This window comes from Ostrea edulis, chromosome 7, assembly GCF_947568905.1.
Source record: "Ostrea edulis chromosome 7, xbOstEdul1.1, whole genome shotgun sequence".
NCBI classification, from domain to species: Eukaryota; Metazoa; Mollusca; class Bivalvia; order Ostreida; family Ostreidae; genus Ostrea; species Ostrea edulis.
In genome coordinates this window covers 9,407,232-9,424,062 of record NC_079170.1, presented here as the reverse complement: position 1 = coordinate 9,424,062, position 16,831 = coordinate 9,407,232, and the positions used below count along the sequence as shown (strand labels likewise).

General features: G+C 36.4%; 1 protein-coding gene across 9 annotated transcripts in view; it reads left to right on the top strand.

The window, feature by feature from the left end:
• The window catches only part of LOC125653920 (tyrosine-protein phosphatase 99A-like), a 53,106-nt gene extending 38,549 nt beyond the window's left edge, over nt 1-14,557 (top strand). For all 9 annotated transcript variants that reach the window (XM_056143235.1, XM_056143234.1, XM_048883595.2 and 6 more), the window contains 7 exons: nt 1-135; nt 1,421-1,570; nt 1,870-2,040; nt 6,512-6,640; nt 7,483-7,614; nt 8,886-9,031; nt 10,237-14,557. The exon at nt 1-135 is cut by the window's left edge and continues 1 nt beyond it. In XM_056143235.1, coding sequence (XP_055999210.1) covers nt 1-135; nt 1,421-1,570; nt 1,870-2,040; nt 6,512-6,640; nt 7,483-7,614; nt 8,886-9,031; nt 10,237-10,543 — 1,170 coding nt within the window. In that variant the 3' untranslated portion in view covers nt 10,544-14,557. The remainder of the gene's footprint in view (nt 136-1,420; nt 1,571-1,869; nt 2,041-6,511; nt 6,641-7,482; nt 7,615-8,885; nt 9,032-10,236) is intronic.
• The last annotated feature ends 2,274 nt before the right edge of the window (nt 14,558-16,831 follow it).

The following is a 16,831-nucleotide window of genomic DNA, read 5'->3' as shown; positions in this document are numbered from 1 at the left end:
GCTGGAGTTGGCAGGACCGGCACCTATATTTTGATTGACAGCATGATAGAGCAAATCAAGGACCAGGGAACAGTTGCTATACCCTCCTTCTTACTTAAAATCCGCCAACAGAGGAACTTCCTCGTACAAACAGAGGTAAGTGAACTGTGCAATGAAAGAATGTGTGTAAAGTTTTCAACCAATAATCTTTTAACATTGCATTATGATAGGGTTCGAAATTTCCCCCAAAAAACCTCACAAATTGCGAGTTGGAATATCTAAACTGCTAGTTAAAAATTTGGTAACTTGCAATATCTTGCAAGTTGATTTTTTTCCCCTCCATAATCTTATCACCAAAAAAAATCCTCCCGGTCCCAGATTTAGTTTCTAGTCTCATTAGTAACTTACAGATCTGGTCACTACTGTTAAATCAATGTCAACGTTACAAAGGCTTTTAAATGTTCCAGGGTGAAAGACGATGGGAAATTAGACAATGGCATTGATAATAAATGTGTTCCTTCTCAGAAATTAAAATCTACCCATCATCCTTTATAGAAGCGACTAAATGAGAGATGGAATTTATTAATTGATAAACAGTGAATACAATGCATTTGATATAGATATTTTGATAAACAGTGAGTTTATAGTTTTTGTACATTAAGAAACAGTTGTCACACAGTTGCATGCATGTTTAGATGCTTGAAGCAGTCTTTGATTTTAGAAATTTCGATTAATCTTGGGGAATTACGAGTCAGTAATTTGGTACTGACAATCAAGTGCAAGTTGTCAATTTAGAGAATTTTTAGCCCTAATGATAGTGTGATTCATTTTATGCTTGAATAATTCTGACCTTTCTGATTGGCCCAGATCCAACATACTGAAAAAGGATGGAATGTTATATTCACCTTCATGTGACTTCAAGGTGAAAATAACATTTCATTTTTCCATCATTGGACTAAAAATAAATTACCAATTTTCAAATGTATACGATTTGTTAGTTTTGATCATCCAATAAAAACTTTCATCCCTTTTGACTAGGTCTTGCACAATAGATGTAAACAAAGATGGCCAATGAAGTATTATTTGATAAGAAGGAGAAGCTGGTTTTAATGTTTTTAAATTATTCAGTCATATGATAAACTAATGATTGACTTTTTCGTGGCCAATACAATGCTTTCATCTTGCTCTCTGGGCTTTGTGATTATTGTACTTTGAGACTAGCTAAAGTCCATGTACAAGTATATTGACCTCAAAGAATGTGATCAATAACTGCATAATGTAGAGGTTATATGCAAGTTGTTGTTTGTTTTTTCAAGGAAAAATTTGCTGTTGACTGTTTGCTACAATTATTGTGTATACATCGGACAAAAGATTTCAAACTGAACTGTTTTGACAGATTTCTATTAGATGTATGCTACACTGAGAGGTTTTCTGTTGACAGGATCAGTACATGTTGGTTCATGATGCCCTAGTGGAGTATCTCCTCTGTCCCACCACGGAAATCAAACAATCTGATGTTAAAGTCTACACGGAGAAGCTGGCAGAAACGCCACTGGATATCATGCCCTCACTTCTACAAAATATATTCCTTGTGAGTACAAAAGAAATGTGTACCGGTTGTGTGTATTCATGAAGTCATGCGAGCGGTCTGACGGTTACACACTGAATATACATACTGAGTGCTCTAAGTCACATTGTAATGATATCATGTTGTTTGTCGGTGAATGGTATATTCAGAATTTTTTGAGATTATTCTATTTTTGTAAAATTTGGTATAATAGCACCAAGTTAGTCTCAGATTAGCTTGTTCAGAATAATCATGGATAAAGAAAATCTGAATTGTGTCTGACTTTGTGGTTATAGCAAATGAATTTGAATGAATTTTTACAGATTGTCACAGCCTACAAACCCAAAGATTCAGACAAGTCTCTCGCCCTGGCACCGCTGGCCCTGGAGAAAAACAGAAATACCAACTTCATTCCTCTGTACCCAAAACGGGTCAAGTTGCCCTTCCTGCCCGGCGTTGAGGGATCTGATTATATAAATGCCACATACTTACAAGTAAGTCTGGGATCTAGGGACATACAGGAAGGAGGGGGGGGGGGGGGGGGGGGGGGTGAACTGTAAATGTGGAATGAGATAGAATAATTTTTTTCAAGTCAGATATACAAAAATTAACTTTGTCTCTCAAGATCTGTTTGCCAACTAATGAAATTTATTTGTATTTTTTAGCTCACCTGAGCTGAAAGCTCAAGTGAGCTTTTCTGATCACCCGTATTCTGGCGTCCGTCCGTCTGTAAACTTTTCACATTTTCAACTTCTTCTCAACAACCACTGGGCCAATTTCAACCAAAGTTGGCACAAAGCGTCCTTAGGTAAAGGGAATTCTAAATTGTTAAAATAAAGGGCCAGGCCACCTTACAAGGGGAGATAATCAAGAAAAGGTAAAAATAGGGTAGGGTCATTAAAAAATCTTCTTCTCAAGAACCACTGAGCCAGAAAAGCTGAGATTTATATGAAAGCTTCCTTATATAATACAGATTCTAAATTGTTAAAATCATGTCCCCCGGGGGTCGGATGGGGCCACAATAGGGGATCAAAGTTTTACATACAAATATATAGGGAAAATCTTTAAAAATCTTCTTCTCAAGAACCACTGAGCCAGAAAAGCTGAGATTTATATGAAAGCTTCCTTATATAATGCAGATTCTAAATTGTTAAAATCATGGCCCCCGGGGGTCGGATGGGGCCACAATAGGGGATCAAAGTTTTACATACAAATATATAGGAAAAATCTTTAAAAATCTTCTTCCCAAGAACCATTGAGCCAGAAAAGCTGAGGTTTATATGAAAGCTTCCTGATATAGTACAGATTCTAAATTGTTAAAATCCTGGCCCCCAGGGGTCGGATGGGGCCACAATAGGGGATCAAAGTTTTACATACAAATATATAGGAAAAATATTTAAAAATCTTCTTCCCAAGAACCACTGAGCCAGAAAAGCTTCCTGATATAGTACAGATTCTAAATTGTTAAAATCATGGCCCCGGGGGTCGGATGGGGCCACAATAGGGGATCAAAGTTTTACATACAAATATATAGGGAAAATCTTCTTCTCAAGAACCACTGAGCCAGAAAAGCTGAGATTTATATGAAAGCTTCCTGATATAGTGCAGATTCCAAATTGTTAAAATCCTGGCCCCCGGGGTTGGATGGGGCCACAATAGGGGGTCAAAGTTTTACATACAAATATATAGGAAAAATCTTTAAAAATCTTCTTCCCAAGAACCACTGAGCCAGAAACGCTGAGGTTTATATGAAAGCTTCCTGATATAGTACAGATTCTAAATTGTTAAAATCATGGCCCCCGGGGATCGGATGGGGCCACAATAGGGGATCAAAGTTATACATACAAATATATAGGGAAAATCTTCTTCCCAAGAACCACTAAGCCAGAAAAGCTTCCTGATATAGTACAGATTCTAAATTGTTAAAATCATGTCCCCCAGGGGTCGGATGGGGCCACAATAGGGGGTCAAAGTTTTACATACAAATATATAGGAAAAATCTTCTTCTCAAGAACCACTGAGCCAGAAAAGCTGAGATTTATATGAAAGCTTCCTGATATAGTACAGATTCTAAATTGTTAAAATCCTGGCCCCCGGGGATCGGATGGGGCCACAATAAGGGGTCAAAGTTTTTTGTTTTTTTTTCCCGTTTTTTTTTTATTTTGATATAGTGCAGATTCAAGTTTGTTAAAATCATGGACCCCGGGGATTGGATGGGGCCTCAAGGGGGGCATCAAAGTTTTGCATACAAATTTATAGGAAAAATCTTTTAAGATCTTCTTCTCAAGAACCACTGAGCCAGAAAAGCTGAGGTTTATATGAAAGCTTCCTGATATAGTGCAGATTATAAATTGTTAAGATCATGGCCCCCGGGGGTCGGATGGGGCCACAATAGGGGGTCAAAGTTTTACATACAAATATATAGGAAAAATCTTTAAAAATCTTCTTCCCAGAACCAATAAGCCAGAAAAGCTGAGATTTATATGAAAGCTTTCTGATATAGTGCAGATTCAGGTTTGTTAAAATCATGGCCCCAGGGGTCGGATGGGGCCACAATAGGGGATCAAAGTTTTACATACAAATATATAGGGAAAATCTTTAAAAATCTTCTTCTCAAGAACCACTGAGCCAGAAAAGCTGAGATTTATATGAAAGCTTCCTGATATAGTGCAGATTCCAAATTGTTAAAATCCTGGCCCCCGGGGTCAAATGGGGCCACAATAGGGGGTCAAAGTTTTACATACAAATATATAGGAAAAATCTTTAAAAATCTTCTTCCCAAGAACCACTGAGGTTTATATGAAAGCTTCCTGATATAGTACAGATTCTAAATTGTTAAAATCATGGCCCCCGGGGATCGGATGGGGCCACAATAGGGGATCAAAGTTATACATACAAATATATAGGGAAAATCTTTAAAAATCTTCTTCCCAAGAACCACTAAGCCAGAAGAGCTTCCTGATATAGTACAGATTCTAAATTGTTAAAATCATGGCCCCCAGGGGTTGGATGGGGCCACAATAGGGGGTCAAAGTTTTACATACAAATATATTAAGAAAAATCTTTAAAAATCTTCTTCTCAAGAACCACTGAGCCAGAAAAGCTGAGATTTATATGAAAGCTTCCTGATATAGTACAGATTCTAAATTGTTAAAATCATGGCCCCCGGGGATCGGATGGGGCCACAATAAGGGGTCAAAGGTTTTTTTTTGTTGTTTGTTTTTTTTCCCGTTTTTTTTATTTTGATATAGTGCAGATTCAAGTTTGTTAAAATCATGGACCCCGGGGATTGGATGGGGCCTCAAGGGGGGCATCAAAGTTTTACTTACAAATTTATAGGAAAAATCTTTTAAGATCTTCTTCTCAAGAACCACTGAGCCAGAAAAGCTGAGGTTTATATGAAAGCTTCCTGATATAGTGCAGATTATAAATTGTTAAGATCATGGCCCCCGGGGGTTGGATGGGACCACAATAGGGGGTCAAAGTTTTACATACAAATATATAGGAAAAATCTTTAAAAATCTTCTTCCCAGAACCAATAAGCCAGAAAAGCTGAGATTTATATGAAAACTTTCTGATATAGTGCAGATTCAGGTTTGTTAAAATCATGCCCCCCTGGGGTAGGATGGGGCCACAATAGGGGATCAAAGTTTTACATACAAATATATAGGGAAAATCTTTAAAAATCTTCTTCTCAAGAACCATTGGGCCAAAGAAGTTGACATTTACATGAAAGCTTTCTGACATAGTGTAGATTCAAGTTTGCAAAAACCATGGCCTCCAGGGGTAGGTTAGGGCCACAATAGGGACTAAGGTTTTACATGCAAATATATTGGAAAATCTTCTGATGTGGACCAAGGTGACTCAGGTGAGCGATGTGGCCCATGGGCCTCTTGTTATTACATGAATGAATTGGGTAAATGTTGCATTTGACTGCTACCGATATATTGTATATGTATTATGTTGAGAAATTTAATTGTGTACAGATACATGGAAGAAATGTATAACTAGTGTCAATATATATAGTAATCCTGACAAGGGGATAAGGACCCTATGTATAACTATTGTCAATATGTATAGTAATCCTGACAAGGGTATAAGGACTCTATGTATAACTATTGTCAATATGTATAGTAATCCTGACAAGGGGATAAGGACTCAGTGGCTCTAGAGATTCCACTAGAGAACTTAAAAAATGGCCCAGTAACGATTAGAAATACTGTTACATGCATTCTGTAGAAAGAAGGATGAACATTATGATGACTGAATGTACTGTAAATGGGGAAATGATTGTGTGGTTTTCATTTCGTTATATCGCGGTCGGGGATTTTTCCGCAAATTTAAAACAACCGCAATCATTTGTGAGTGTGACACAATACGTTTTGAACAGTTACCAGTAATCAAAATAAAATTTGAGTTCTGTGGAAAAAAAAAAACCGACGCAATTAGACCAATATCAAAAACTGCGAACTTTTAGCACCTCGAAATTAAAACCACTTACAGTAGTCAATGTTGTCCAACATCTGCCAGCCACTACTAATCATGTTGTGTCTAAGATAAATCATGTTGTGTGATAAATCATGTTGTGTCTGAGATAACTCATGTTGTGTCTAAGATAAATCATGTTGTGTGATAAATCATGTTGTGTCTGAGATAACTCATGTTGTGTCTGAGATAAATCATGTTGTGTGATAAATCATGTTGTGTCTGAGATAACTCATGTTGTGTGATAAATCATGTTGTGTCTGAGATAACTCATGTTGTGTCTGAGATAAATCATGTTGTGTGATAAATCATGTTGTGTCTGAGATAAATCATGTTGTGTGATAAATCATGTTGTGTCTGAGATAACTCATGTTGTGTCTGAGATAAATCATGTTGTGTGATAAATCATGTTGTGTCTGAGATAAATCATGTTGTGTCTGAGATAGGCAGCTTGCACATAGAATTTTTTCCTTTCCACAGGGTTACAACCATACTGATGAGTTCATTTTGACCCAGCACCCTTTGGAAACAACGGTTGGAGACTTCTGGAGGATGGTGTGGGACAACAACAGCTCAGTCATAGTCCTTCTCTCCAGGGTGGATGATGAGGTAATGGGTGGGAAATGTTAAGTTAGGAGGAAGGGTGGAAGATGTGAAGTTAGGAGGATGGGTAGAAGATGTTAAGTTAGGAGGAAGGGTGGAAGATGTGAAGTGAGGAGGAAGGGTGGAAAATGTGAAGTTAGGAGGAAGATGTGAAGTTAGAAGGAAGGGTGGAAGATGTGAAGTTAGAAGGAAGGGTGGAAGATGTGAAGTTAGGAGGAAGGGTGGGAGATGTGGAGTTTGGAGGAAGGGTGGAAGATGTGAAGTTAGGAGGAAGGGTGGAAGATGTGAAGTTAGGAGGAAGGGTGGAAAATGTGAAGTTAAGAGGAAGGGTGGAAGATGTGAAGTTAGGAGGAAGGGTGGAAAATGTGAAGTTAAGAGGAAGGGTGGAAGATGTGAAGTTAGGAGGAAGAGTGGTAATGTAATTTGTAAAGCAAAGAAAAGATAGATATAATTACGAAGGAGATGAGGTGCCTCATCGTCCCGAATTTGAAGATTCAATTTTGGTGTGAAGAAAATTCTGTCTGATGGGATCCAGGAATTTTATTCGGATAAGATAAATGGGCAGAATTTTAATGCATGTAGCCATTTCAGGACCATATCTAAACTTTGGAGAATCGAAAATAAATTTTCTGAATTTTTTTTTTAATTCAGTAAAATCTACACGGGGAAATTATGAATAAAAGAAAGAAGCAGTTCACAAAAAAATTCACAGAGCAGAATTTCACTTCACAGGTTTTATTCATTGAATCACACATTGACTTTTCATGTATTGCAAATTTTGTGGAAGTGTATCATCAGTAAGTGATTTATCATATGAAATGTACAAAATTGTGTGCTCTCATTTGCAGGAGTTCATGAAGTTTTGGCCGGACGAGACTGACTCCGTAGGGATGGACACAGCTAATTTCAAACTGGTCTTTCAGGAATCGGAGGAGGGCAACAGTTACACTGTTCACACCTTCTTGCTGGAATCTACGCAGGTGGGTCAAGGTCATCAAAGTTATCAATGATAATAATGGGAGATTAGTTCTATTTATAGATGGAATTCTACAAAGGAATGGTCATGTGGGAAATTTTCCCTCTCCTTCTTGGTGTTTCCCTGTATGGACATTTTAAGCTATTTACTCCCTTGTTTAGAGCTTTCAGTTGGTCCCTTCATTTTCATATAATTTTAATCCACTTCTGGTTCAATGTCATTAAATACTATTTTATTAATACATGTAACTGTATATCGATTTATTAGTTATAAATATAAAGATCTCTTTAAAGTATTGACAGTTTCACTTATTTGTTTGATTTGATTTTTGACAGAATTCTAGTTGGGTATGACTTCAGTTTTGAACTATTAAGCTGAAAGCTCAGTTCACATTTTTGTTTGACTTGGTAGACAGCTGTTTTATTCAATCTGCAGTGATAGCAATGTGTGGTGGGTGGTGCGAATAGTTCATTCACACTCTTCTTAATTTGAACATATGCAACGCTAGGGAAAATAAGGTCAGCCCAGTACATGCACATACTATAAAAACCTTCGGCGGTGTTTTGTGTCTCGGAGGAATGAACACCTTGTGTGTTCATGACCACGGAGCAATAGTTTATATAAGAATTAGAATATTGCAAGCAGATAGCAAGCCCATTATCACTGAATTTAGTAAAGGCTGACACAGAAAACACTGACGGTCTTAGCTCAAGCTCATACAAAATTCCACCATTAGGACACTATATTCTTTTTCAATGAGGACAGTTTAATATCACTTTAATTTAGATTTACTAAACTAAGTATTACTAATTCATTTTTCCCCCTTATAGTCTATTTCAAAGGGTTTACACATTTTTGGCTACTTTATGCCATTTATCACAGAAATGAAATATATTTGTTTTATTTATCAATGCTATCGTTTCTGTGGCATTTTTCTCATACGTTGCTTGTTTTATGATAACATTTGATAACAGAACCTTTTTTTGTTAACATCGGATGGGGGAAAGGCTTTTGATTGTTTTATTTCCATATATAGCTGAAGTAACATGGCTTTCAACAATTTTCACCTGTTGTGCAGATACTAGTAGTTAAATGGGGCTTTATGGATTTGGAAGAAAAAAAATGAAGCATTATAAATATTAAACATAACATAAATGTTTATACAATTTTGTATTTAATATGCTTTTCACTTTTGAACCAATGAGCATGAGTTTAAATGTATATCAGCATTCTTTGATATGAATGATTGCATTGAATGCCTTCGCTTTATTTCAGGATGACTACGTACTGATGACGCAGATCATTTCGTGTCCTGAGTGGCCCCCACCAGACCTCCCCCATTATAAAGCATTTGACCTTTTAGAAAGGGTCAAGGAACTCCAAGCCCAGAAGGATGGTGGGCCAATTGTTGTGGTGGACAGGTAAGGAGATCTGTTTACAAATACATTTTATGTTCATTAATTTTCCGTTTTCATACCGTACTCACAAAGCCTGTGTAGTGGGACATTAGTTTTATGGGAGATTATTGGTATTGATTTTCAAGGTCGGGGTCAGCGGCATGCAAAAGATCGTTTCCCTGATATTCAGGAAAGAGTAGGCTCACTGGGGGTCATCAGGGAAACTCAAATTCTCACAACCAAACATATTTCAGTTAGTTTAACCTCCGTAAAATGGCTGAAATGTTGCCAAATTAGGGTAAAACCGTAATCCATTGATGAATCGCGTAGACTAAAGTTGCTGTACATCCTGAGTCACTACAGCAGATTAAGATTAGAAGTCAGAATCACTTCAACCTGAACAATGGAATCTCCAGAATTCACAATCATGTGAATTGATTAATGATCATACTTTGTGTAGACAATATGCATTGCATAGGATTTGCTCTAAATTTGGCTGAAAACAATTCTTCGGTGATTTAGCATGAATTTTATTTAGAGCTTTATCACAGGTAGTAGAAACTGAAATATAAGCTAGGATTTAGTTCTGAACTGGGTTCAGCTGAAACTTCCTTCTGCCAAAAACATTAAAAATGAATACACAGCCAAATTTAATTCTAAACTGTCTCCAGTATATCATTGTATAGTTCTCGCCTGCAATCAATGTCTTAACATGGCCCTTATTTATTGTAGAAACAAATTACTGGACTGTCATTTGCATGACTTTCTATAATATAAAGTTATCTTGACTCAATTTCTACTAGAGAGTTATCCCATCTTGGGATGATGAATTAGTTACCTATCTGTTTGATGTCTGAATGTTTGTATTACCCACCCTGGATCTCAAGACAGTTGATTTCTACTTGAAATTCTATTGAATACAGTGATGAAGGTGTACAGCTATTTTCAGAAGTGCAGCATGCATGTTCTGTATGGCAATAAGTGTATGTGCCGGGAAATAACCTGTATAATGCTGCGTGTGTATCTAGTTTTATAGTCTCCCCTCGTTATCCTCAGCACATCCTGCTGAAGCATGATTGTCCAGAATAATATGTAATCACAATTCCATGTTGTTGATAAATTCTCCTAGGCTGTAATTCCTGAATTACAATGGAATGTTTCACATTTATAGCGGTGGTATATTCCTATGTTTACTACTTGTATTTAATTTGTTGTCTTTTGATTTTCAGATTTGGGGGTGTAGAAGGTGCTCGCTTCTGCATTCTTTCGTCCTTGTTGGACCAGCTGAATCATGATAAGACAATCGATGTGTACCACCTGTGCAAGCTCTACCACAAGAAACGGCCCGGCATCGTCGGCAGCCAAGAGGATTACCTCTTCATCTTCCTTGCCATGAACAGTTACATCCAAGAACAGTTTGATAAAGAGACTGCCTCACTTTCACATCATCTACATTTACGATCTTCCTCCGCCAAGAAAAACGGCACTCTGTCACGTAGTCCTACACTTCAGGCCAAGGTGGAAACGACGATCTGAGAAGGGGAAGACACGGTCTGAGAAGTGGAAGGTGGTTTTCATCCTTTTGTGTAGAAGAGAAAGACAACTATAGCCATGTTATATGGAGAACATGGAGATATTTCTCACTGAAAATTACAGGTCATAACATACTCAGATATATGAGAGAAACAATTCATGAAAACTTTATGGATGCTTTGAATTTATTGAAAATACCATTCATGGATCCCAGATAGAAAAACCATGTCTTCATCAGTGTTTATGTTTAACATGTACAAGTTGTGCCAATATCATCTTCAGATTGTGAATTTCCACTGTGTGAACATGTCGAGACTAAAGGCGCAGTAACCATAGGAAATCTCCCAATTTTTTTTTATATAATCCAAGGTTTACACCTCTGAGTGTTGGTATTCGTTATGAATATCTCGAAATTGACAGTGTGATAAGTTGTGGGGAGGATCCAAATTTCTTCCATAGACACCAAATCACCACTTGTCCAGGTGACGGGAATGGTCGAGTGCTGTGATTGTTTTAAGTATTTTAACATGTAGTGAAAGGTTGTGTGAATTTAGCGATTTTTCAGAATACGTTTTAATTATCATCAAATGTTGTAACTAAGGCTCTGCCGATGCTGTACTGTTGTACAGTGTACTGTTGTCTCCCGTTCATTCGTCGGTGTCTGCTTGGTGATATTACTGCCATTTCAGTCAGAGAGTGAGGACTGTCGTTTCAAATCCCGAGAGGAAATATTAATTTTTTTTCTCATTGACTAAGATTGCATTGGATTGACAACTGTTAAATCAGTCAAGATGATTGATAATCCGTGTTAACATTGAAGACTTAAGGATTTTCCATTAATCTGATGTGCTACACTTCAATGATGCTTTACACTCAGGCTGCCTCAGGTATTCTTCAGCAATGGAATATCTTGGCTGCAGTATTTTTGGATATCTTAAGAGTTGAAGGGGCTGAAAATGGTGCAACAGATTTGATATGCTGTATACAGGGAGATATTAGCCCCCGTTTTATTTTCGCCCCGTCAGTGGGGCAAATTTAAGACTGGGTGAAACCTTTTTCTCTCTTATCTCTCTTTTATAAAACTATGTCTGAGTAAATTAAAAACAGGACGGAACCAACCTCAAGTGTAGAAAGGCGAAACTAACACGGGGCGAAACTAACGCGGGGCGAAAACAACCCTGTGTACAGTAAATGGAGGATCTATTAATATGTATCTTTGTATCAATCATTTATGTTATATTCTACTGAAACTGAATACATCAGAGCTTGCATGTAATGCCTTTATTATCCCCATGCTCTGCCATTTTGTATTGTTTTTATGTCATTTTGGACCTTTGTGCCGCCATTGTGTTCCAAAGCATATAGTGTATGAATTGCATTTAACGTTAAGCTTCATCCTCTAGTCCGTGTAGTCATCATGAGAGTCCAACCTGTTCAAAATTCACAATATTTTTATGAGTCATAAATCAAAATTAATATGAAAGATATATTCTCCTTTGTAGAACTTAGGAAAACCCATGAATGATATTCATGTAAGATATTTGTACTGACACACAAAATCTGAAGTAGATGGAAAGGGGGGGGGGGGGGGGGGTAGGCTTCTCACCAAAGATTTTGAAGCACTTAAAGTTTGGATATTCTGAATTTAGCTCAGTAGGTAAAATGCAATTCAAATCCCCATTTAAATGGAGCTGTTTGACAAATTAATCTTTAGATTTGAAAAAGGTTGTGGCGTGCCAAAAACTGTAGATCTCGTAGTGATAATGTCTTTTAGCTATTGTTTGAATTGTTTTGTTGTTAGATATGTTTTTGACAATTTATAAACTGCTTAATATACACACCCATTTTAATGACCATGCATTAAGGAAATAAATGCATACACCTACAAGTTTAAAACTTTTCAGAAAGTTTCAGTCGAGTTTTATCAAGTTAGTACTATATTTGTACATATAGTGAAATTTTACAACAGGTTGTAAAAATTGTACAGTTTACATGTGTAGGAATTTGACATAGAATGGAACAAGTGAGGTTGGATTATTTTCATCAAAGTATAAATTTCTTTTTCTTTAACATCTGTTTATTATACAATCAGTACAGTATGTAAATGGTGTCAATCTGTATGTCTGTAACTAACTTTCACAGAATTTCATGGAAATATTGATGAAGTGGGATAAACCCCGATAGGGTTCAAGATCGCATCTGAGGTCAAGGTCATGGCAGGTAACATGATGTCCTTGAACACTGATGTGATAACATTATTTCTAGTATGCATCGTATAAGTGTATTAAGATAAACAATAACAGCATTAGATCTACACACACACACACACACACATATTGGTTTATAACTTTATACGTGTATGTATATCAGTTTCATATGGAAATAAATGAGAACATAGCTGTAGAAATTGAGAAATGAATAAGTGACTAGGTTTTTGATAATTTATAAAATTTAATGTTTATGATGTTGATTTTTACAACATTCGTAGTGATATTATTAAACGGTAAGATACATGTACAATGTATTAAATGTATAAAACAGGTTTTTTTTATGAAATCATGTTCATCCAAAGATATATCCTTTAGATCAGTGTGTGCATACTAGCAAAGGAAACTAAAGGAAATAGTTTCAAGTAGACAATTAAGATGAATTATAGCCAAAACTGAATGTATTTCCAAAGGGTAAGTTATATTAAATGAAGGGTGGGGGGCACAGAGATGAAAGGAGACTAGTCATTTTACATGTAGAGTTGTAGTTTACCATGGCACAAATGATTCAGTGATGTAAAGTTTTGTAATATACATTTAGAATCTAGATATTTGTACAAATTGCTTTTTATATATACATGTATGTATACTTAATTGTGACTGCAAATTAGATGTATAGTCAATTTCATGTAGTACAAATCCTATACTGCAAATATATTTGGGTACTGAGTAAATATTAAAATTCAGTTAAGAACTTAAGTTTGATTAAAAGTGGACAAAATCGTAATGTTTACAACACTTTTAGTGTCTAGTATAGGGGAAATTCAACAAACAGAGTAAATATAGGGTTCAGATCATGTGTTTTATTTGAGGGTGGGAATTTCTTACCTGTTAAAGTACATTGTTACATAAAATTCTCAAGGAGCTGGTAACGTAGTATGAAATTGATGCATTCTGATGAAATCGTGTCATTCTGTGTGTAGTGAATGTTGTCTTTACCATGTGATGTATGTTCTTTTTAAATTATTATTTATGTAGTTAGCATACAAAGCAGCTGCACTAATGTTCATCTGTAGAACTGGTGGGTTATTATCCAGATAATACATCTCATTTATCAAGTTATCACGGAAATTCAATATTGTTTTAATTTTTTTTTATTTCATTTCGTATATCTTGTTATCCTATGAGTTTATTTTAAGAATAGTACCAGTCAAATTGATATTGGACCTTACTACAAAACAAATGTGAAAGTAGGGACTAACTGGGATTAGGCTGGAATGATTCAAATTTATATATACCACTGTAAATCAGAACTTTTTAATGAACATTTTGTTACACAAGATTTTCATACAAACTGATTTATCTCGCACTAAATCCATTTTATTAACATATTGTCCAACAACATTGTATTATGTTGTTCAGCTGCTTCATTTAATTGTCTTATTTCCATCATTCATTTCTCTGTACATGAAGTTGCATCTCAGTTTTAAGTGAGTACTTTTATAATATGTTAATGAGAATATGCTGGTGTTTTTACAGGCGACTCCCCCCAGGCTTTCAGCAATTTTACTCGTCCAGGTTGTATGAGTTAGTAGGTTGTATTACGAAATTGTCGCAGTTTTAGCGGCACTGTGTTGTGTATGTTTTTTGCCACCGTTGATAGTATTTGACAACTTATCTTTGTGCGCAAGTTTTACTCATTTTGGGGGGTCCTTTTTTTTTTTAAGAGCAGAAAGCATTGTATGATTTTCTATTTGTAATGTATAACCTTTTTATAAATATTATTAAAAGAACCATTATACTATTGACAGATGTAGCTGTTTGTTATTTGTCAGAAAAATTGAGAAAAATCAAGAGTCCTCATTCAATGATGGATTAAACATAGAAAAACACAACTTCAAACATGCCAAGATCAATTTACTGGTGCCAAATCAAACACTACCTGATTTTACAATGAGAAATCAACATTCTTGTATACAATTGGACTTGAGCAGTGACCGTTTCGAAGTTATGAAACGCATGCTGCTGGTAAAAAGGGTATGAGCATCTTCCCCATTATGGGGAGCGGAGTGGACCGAAAACCCTTGGCTAGCGAAGATGGGGTAATGGAGGGGGTTAAGAAGGAGTGTGAGGAATGGGAGGGGGTTAAGAAAGAGTGTGAGGAATTGGTGAGGGATGAGATGAATGAAGTGAGGATTAAGAACCGAGCCGACGAACACCCCCCACCTCAATCTCTAATTGTACTGTGGTATAATACACGCGGGTTTGAATTCTATGCTTTAGTTTACCAAGCTCATTCAATTTTGATAGCGGTTTTTTGTCAGTCTGTTAATTATGAGTTTGCCCGCCAGATTTTCAGATGGTTCAACATAAGAGATGTACGGCTTGTATTCGAATAGTTGCAATGTACCGTGTCGCAACGTAGAGATGTACGACTTGTATTCGTAACAACCCCCCCCCCCCCCCTCTAGATCCGCCACTGGAATAGTTACAATGTACCGTGTCGCTACGTAGCTAGACTTGCTCAAGTCTCTATGTTGTTGTTGTTTTTTATTAATTTATCATTTCGTTCAAATTTTTCTGTTTCAGAAGTCAAAATATCTGCTCTCTACCATACTTAAATACCACCAAACATAGATTAAAGAGAGCAATGATTATTAAACATAGAGACTTGAGCAAGTCTACTAAGTAGCAAGCAATCCTCCGTAGTCGAAGTTGGAACACAGAATATTTACAGCTCACTATATTTCGTACATCCGTCTATAATGTCAGACTATACAATGTATAAATAACTTTTCGCTTGTTTTAATGAAGAACGGCATGCTAGTCCCGCCTGCAGGAGACTGTTCTTGTAAACACTACTGATGAAGTCTGGTCACGTGATTTCCAATTCACGTGTTCCAACCAGCAGGATGATGATGCGAGTCAAATAAGTCGCTTGAACTAGATCTTTTTTCCTGCCCATTGTCTTGAAAAATAACATGACGACCTAATCATAAGTAACAAATAAATAGACATAGTAGGAGCAAAAATACTGAGTTCAAAGGGTTTGCAACAATTTCTTGGTGTGTGTGCGGCGGGGAGGGGGGATCCACAAACACCTTAGCTGTAGGATTGTAGCTCTCTGGTTCATGCGTAGAAAAAGTTACACGTTTAAGTTTTTACAACGGGTGGATCTGTAGCTCTCTGATCCATCGATCCAAAGAGGATTCCCATGTATGCTTGTATTCACTATATTAGTGTAACGTGTCTCTACACCGCGACTATGCATTATGTCAGTTTATGAGAGTATAAACCATTGTCAGGGAGGTGCAGCTAGCTATTCAACAAACTCCATTAATAATTTAGTGAAGTGTAATTAACTTATCACTTAATGTTAAAGATTCGGGGAATCGTTGTAGTTTTCAAAATGAAAAAAAAGGTCAAATTTGTTTAATGATCTCTGAAAGTTTTATGTCATGTGAGTCTGGCAATGCTTGGTGATCAACGAGCTTCAAGATTTCTAATATTGATGTTTAAAAATATCTGTATAAATCTGTAAATATCAATAAGAAAAAAAAAATAGTGCTGTTTTTCTGATTCATATATGGAAAATCTGGTGTAGGAATGCAAGAAAAGTTTTGTTTTATCGTTGATGTACATGCTGATGATACAGCTATCCTCAAATGTACACTCAGTAGTTTTGTTTTATCGTTGATGTACATGCTGATGATACAGCTATCCTCAAATGTACACTCAGTAGTTTTGTTTTATCGTTGATGTACATGCTGATGATACAGCTATCCTCAAATGTACACTCAGTAGTTTTGTTTTCATCGTTGATGTACATGCTGATGATACAGCTATCCTCAAATGTACACTCAGTAGTTTTGTTTTATCGTTGATGTACATGCTGATGATACAGCTATCCTCAAATGTACACTCAGTAGTTTTGTTTCATCGTTGATGTACATGCTGATGATACAGCTATCCTCAAATGTACACTCAGTAGTTTTGTTTCATCGTTGATGTACATGCTGATGATACAGCTATCCTCAAATGTACACTCAGTAGTTTTGTTTTATCGTTGATGTACATGCTGATG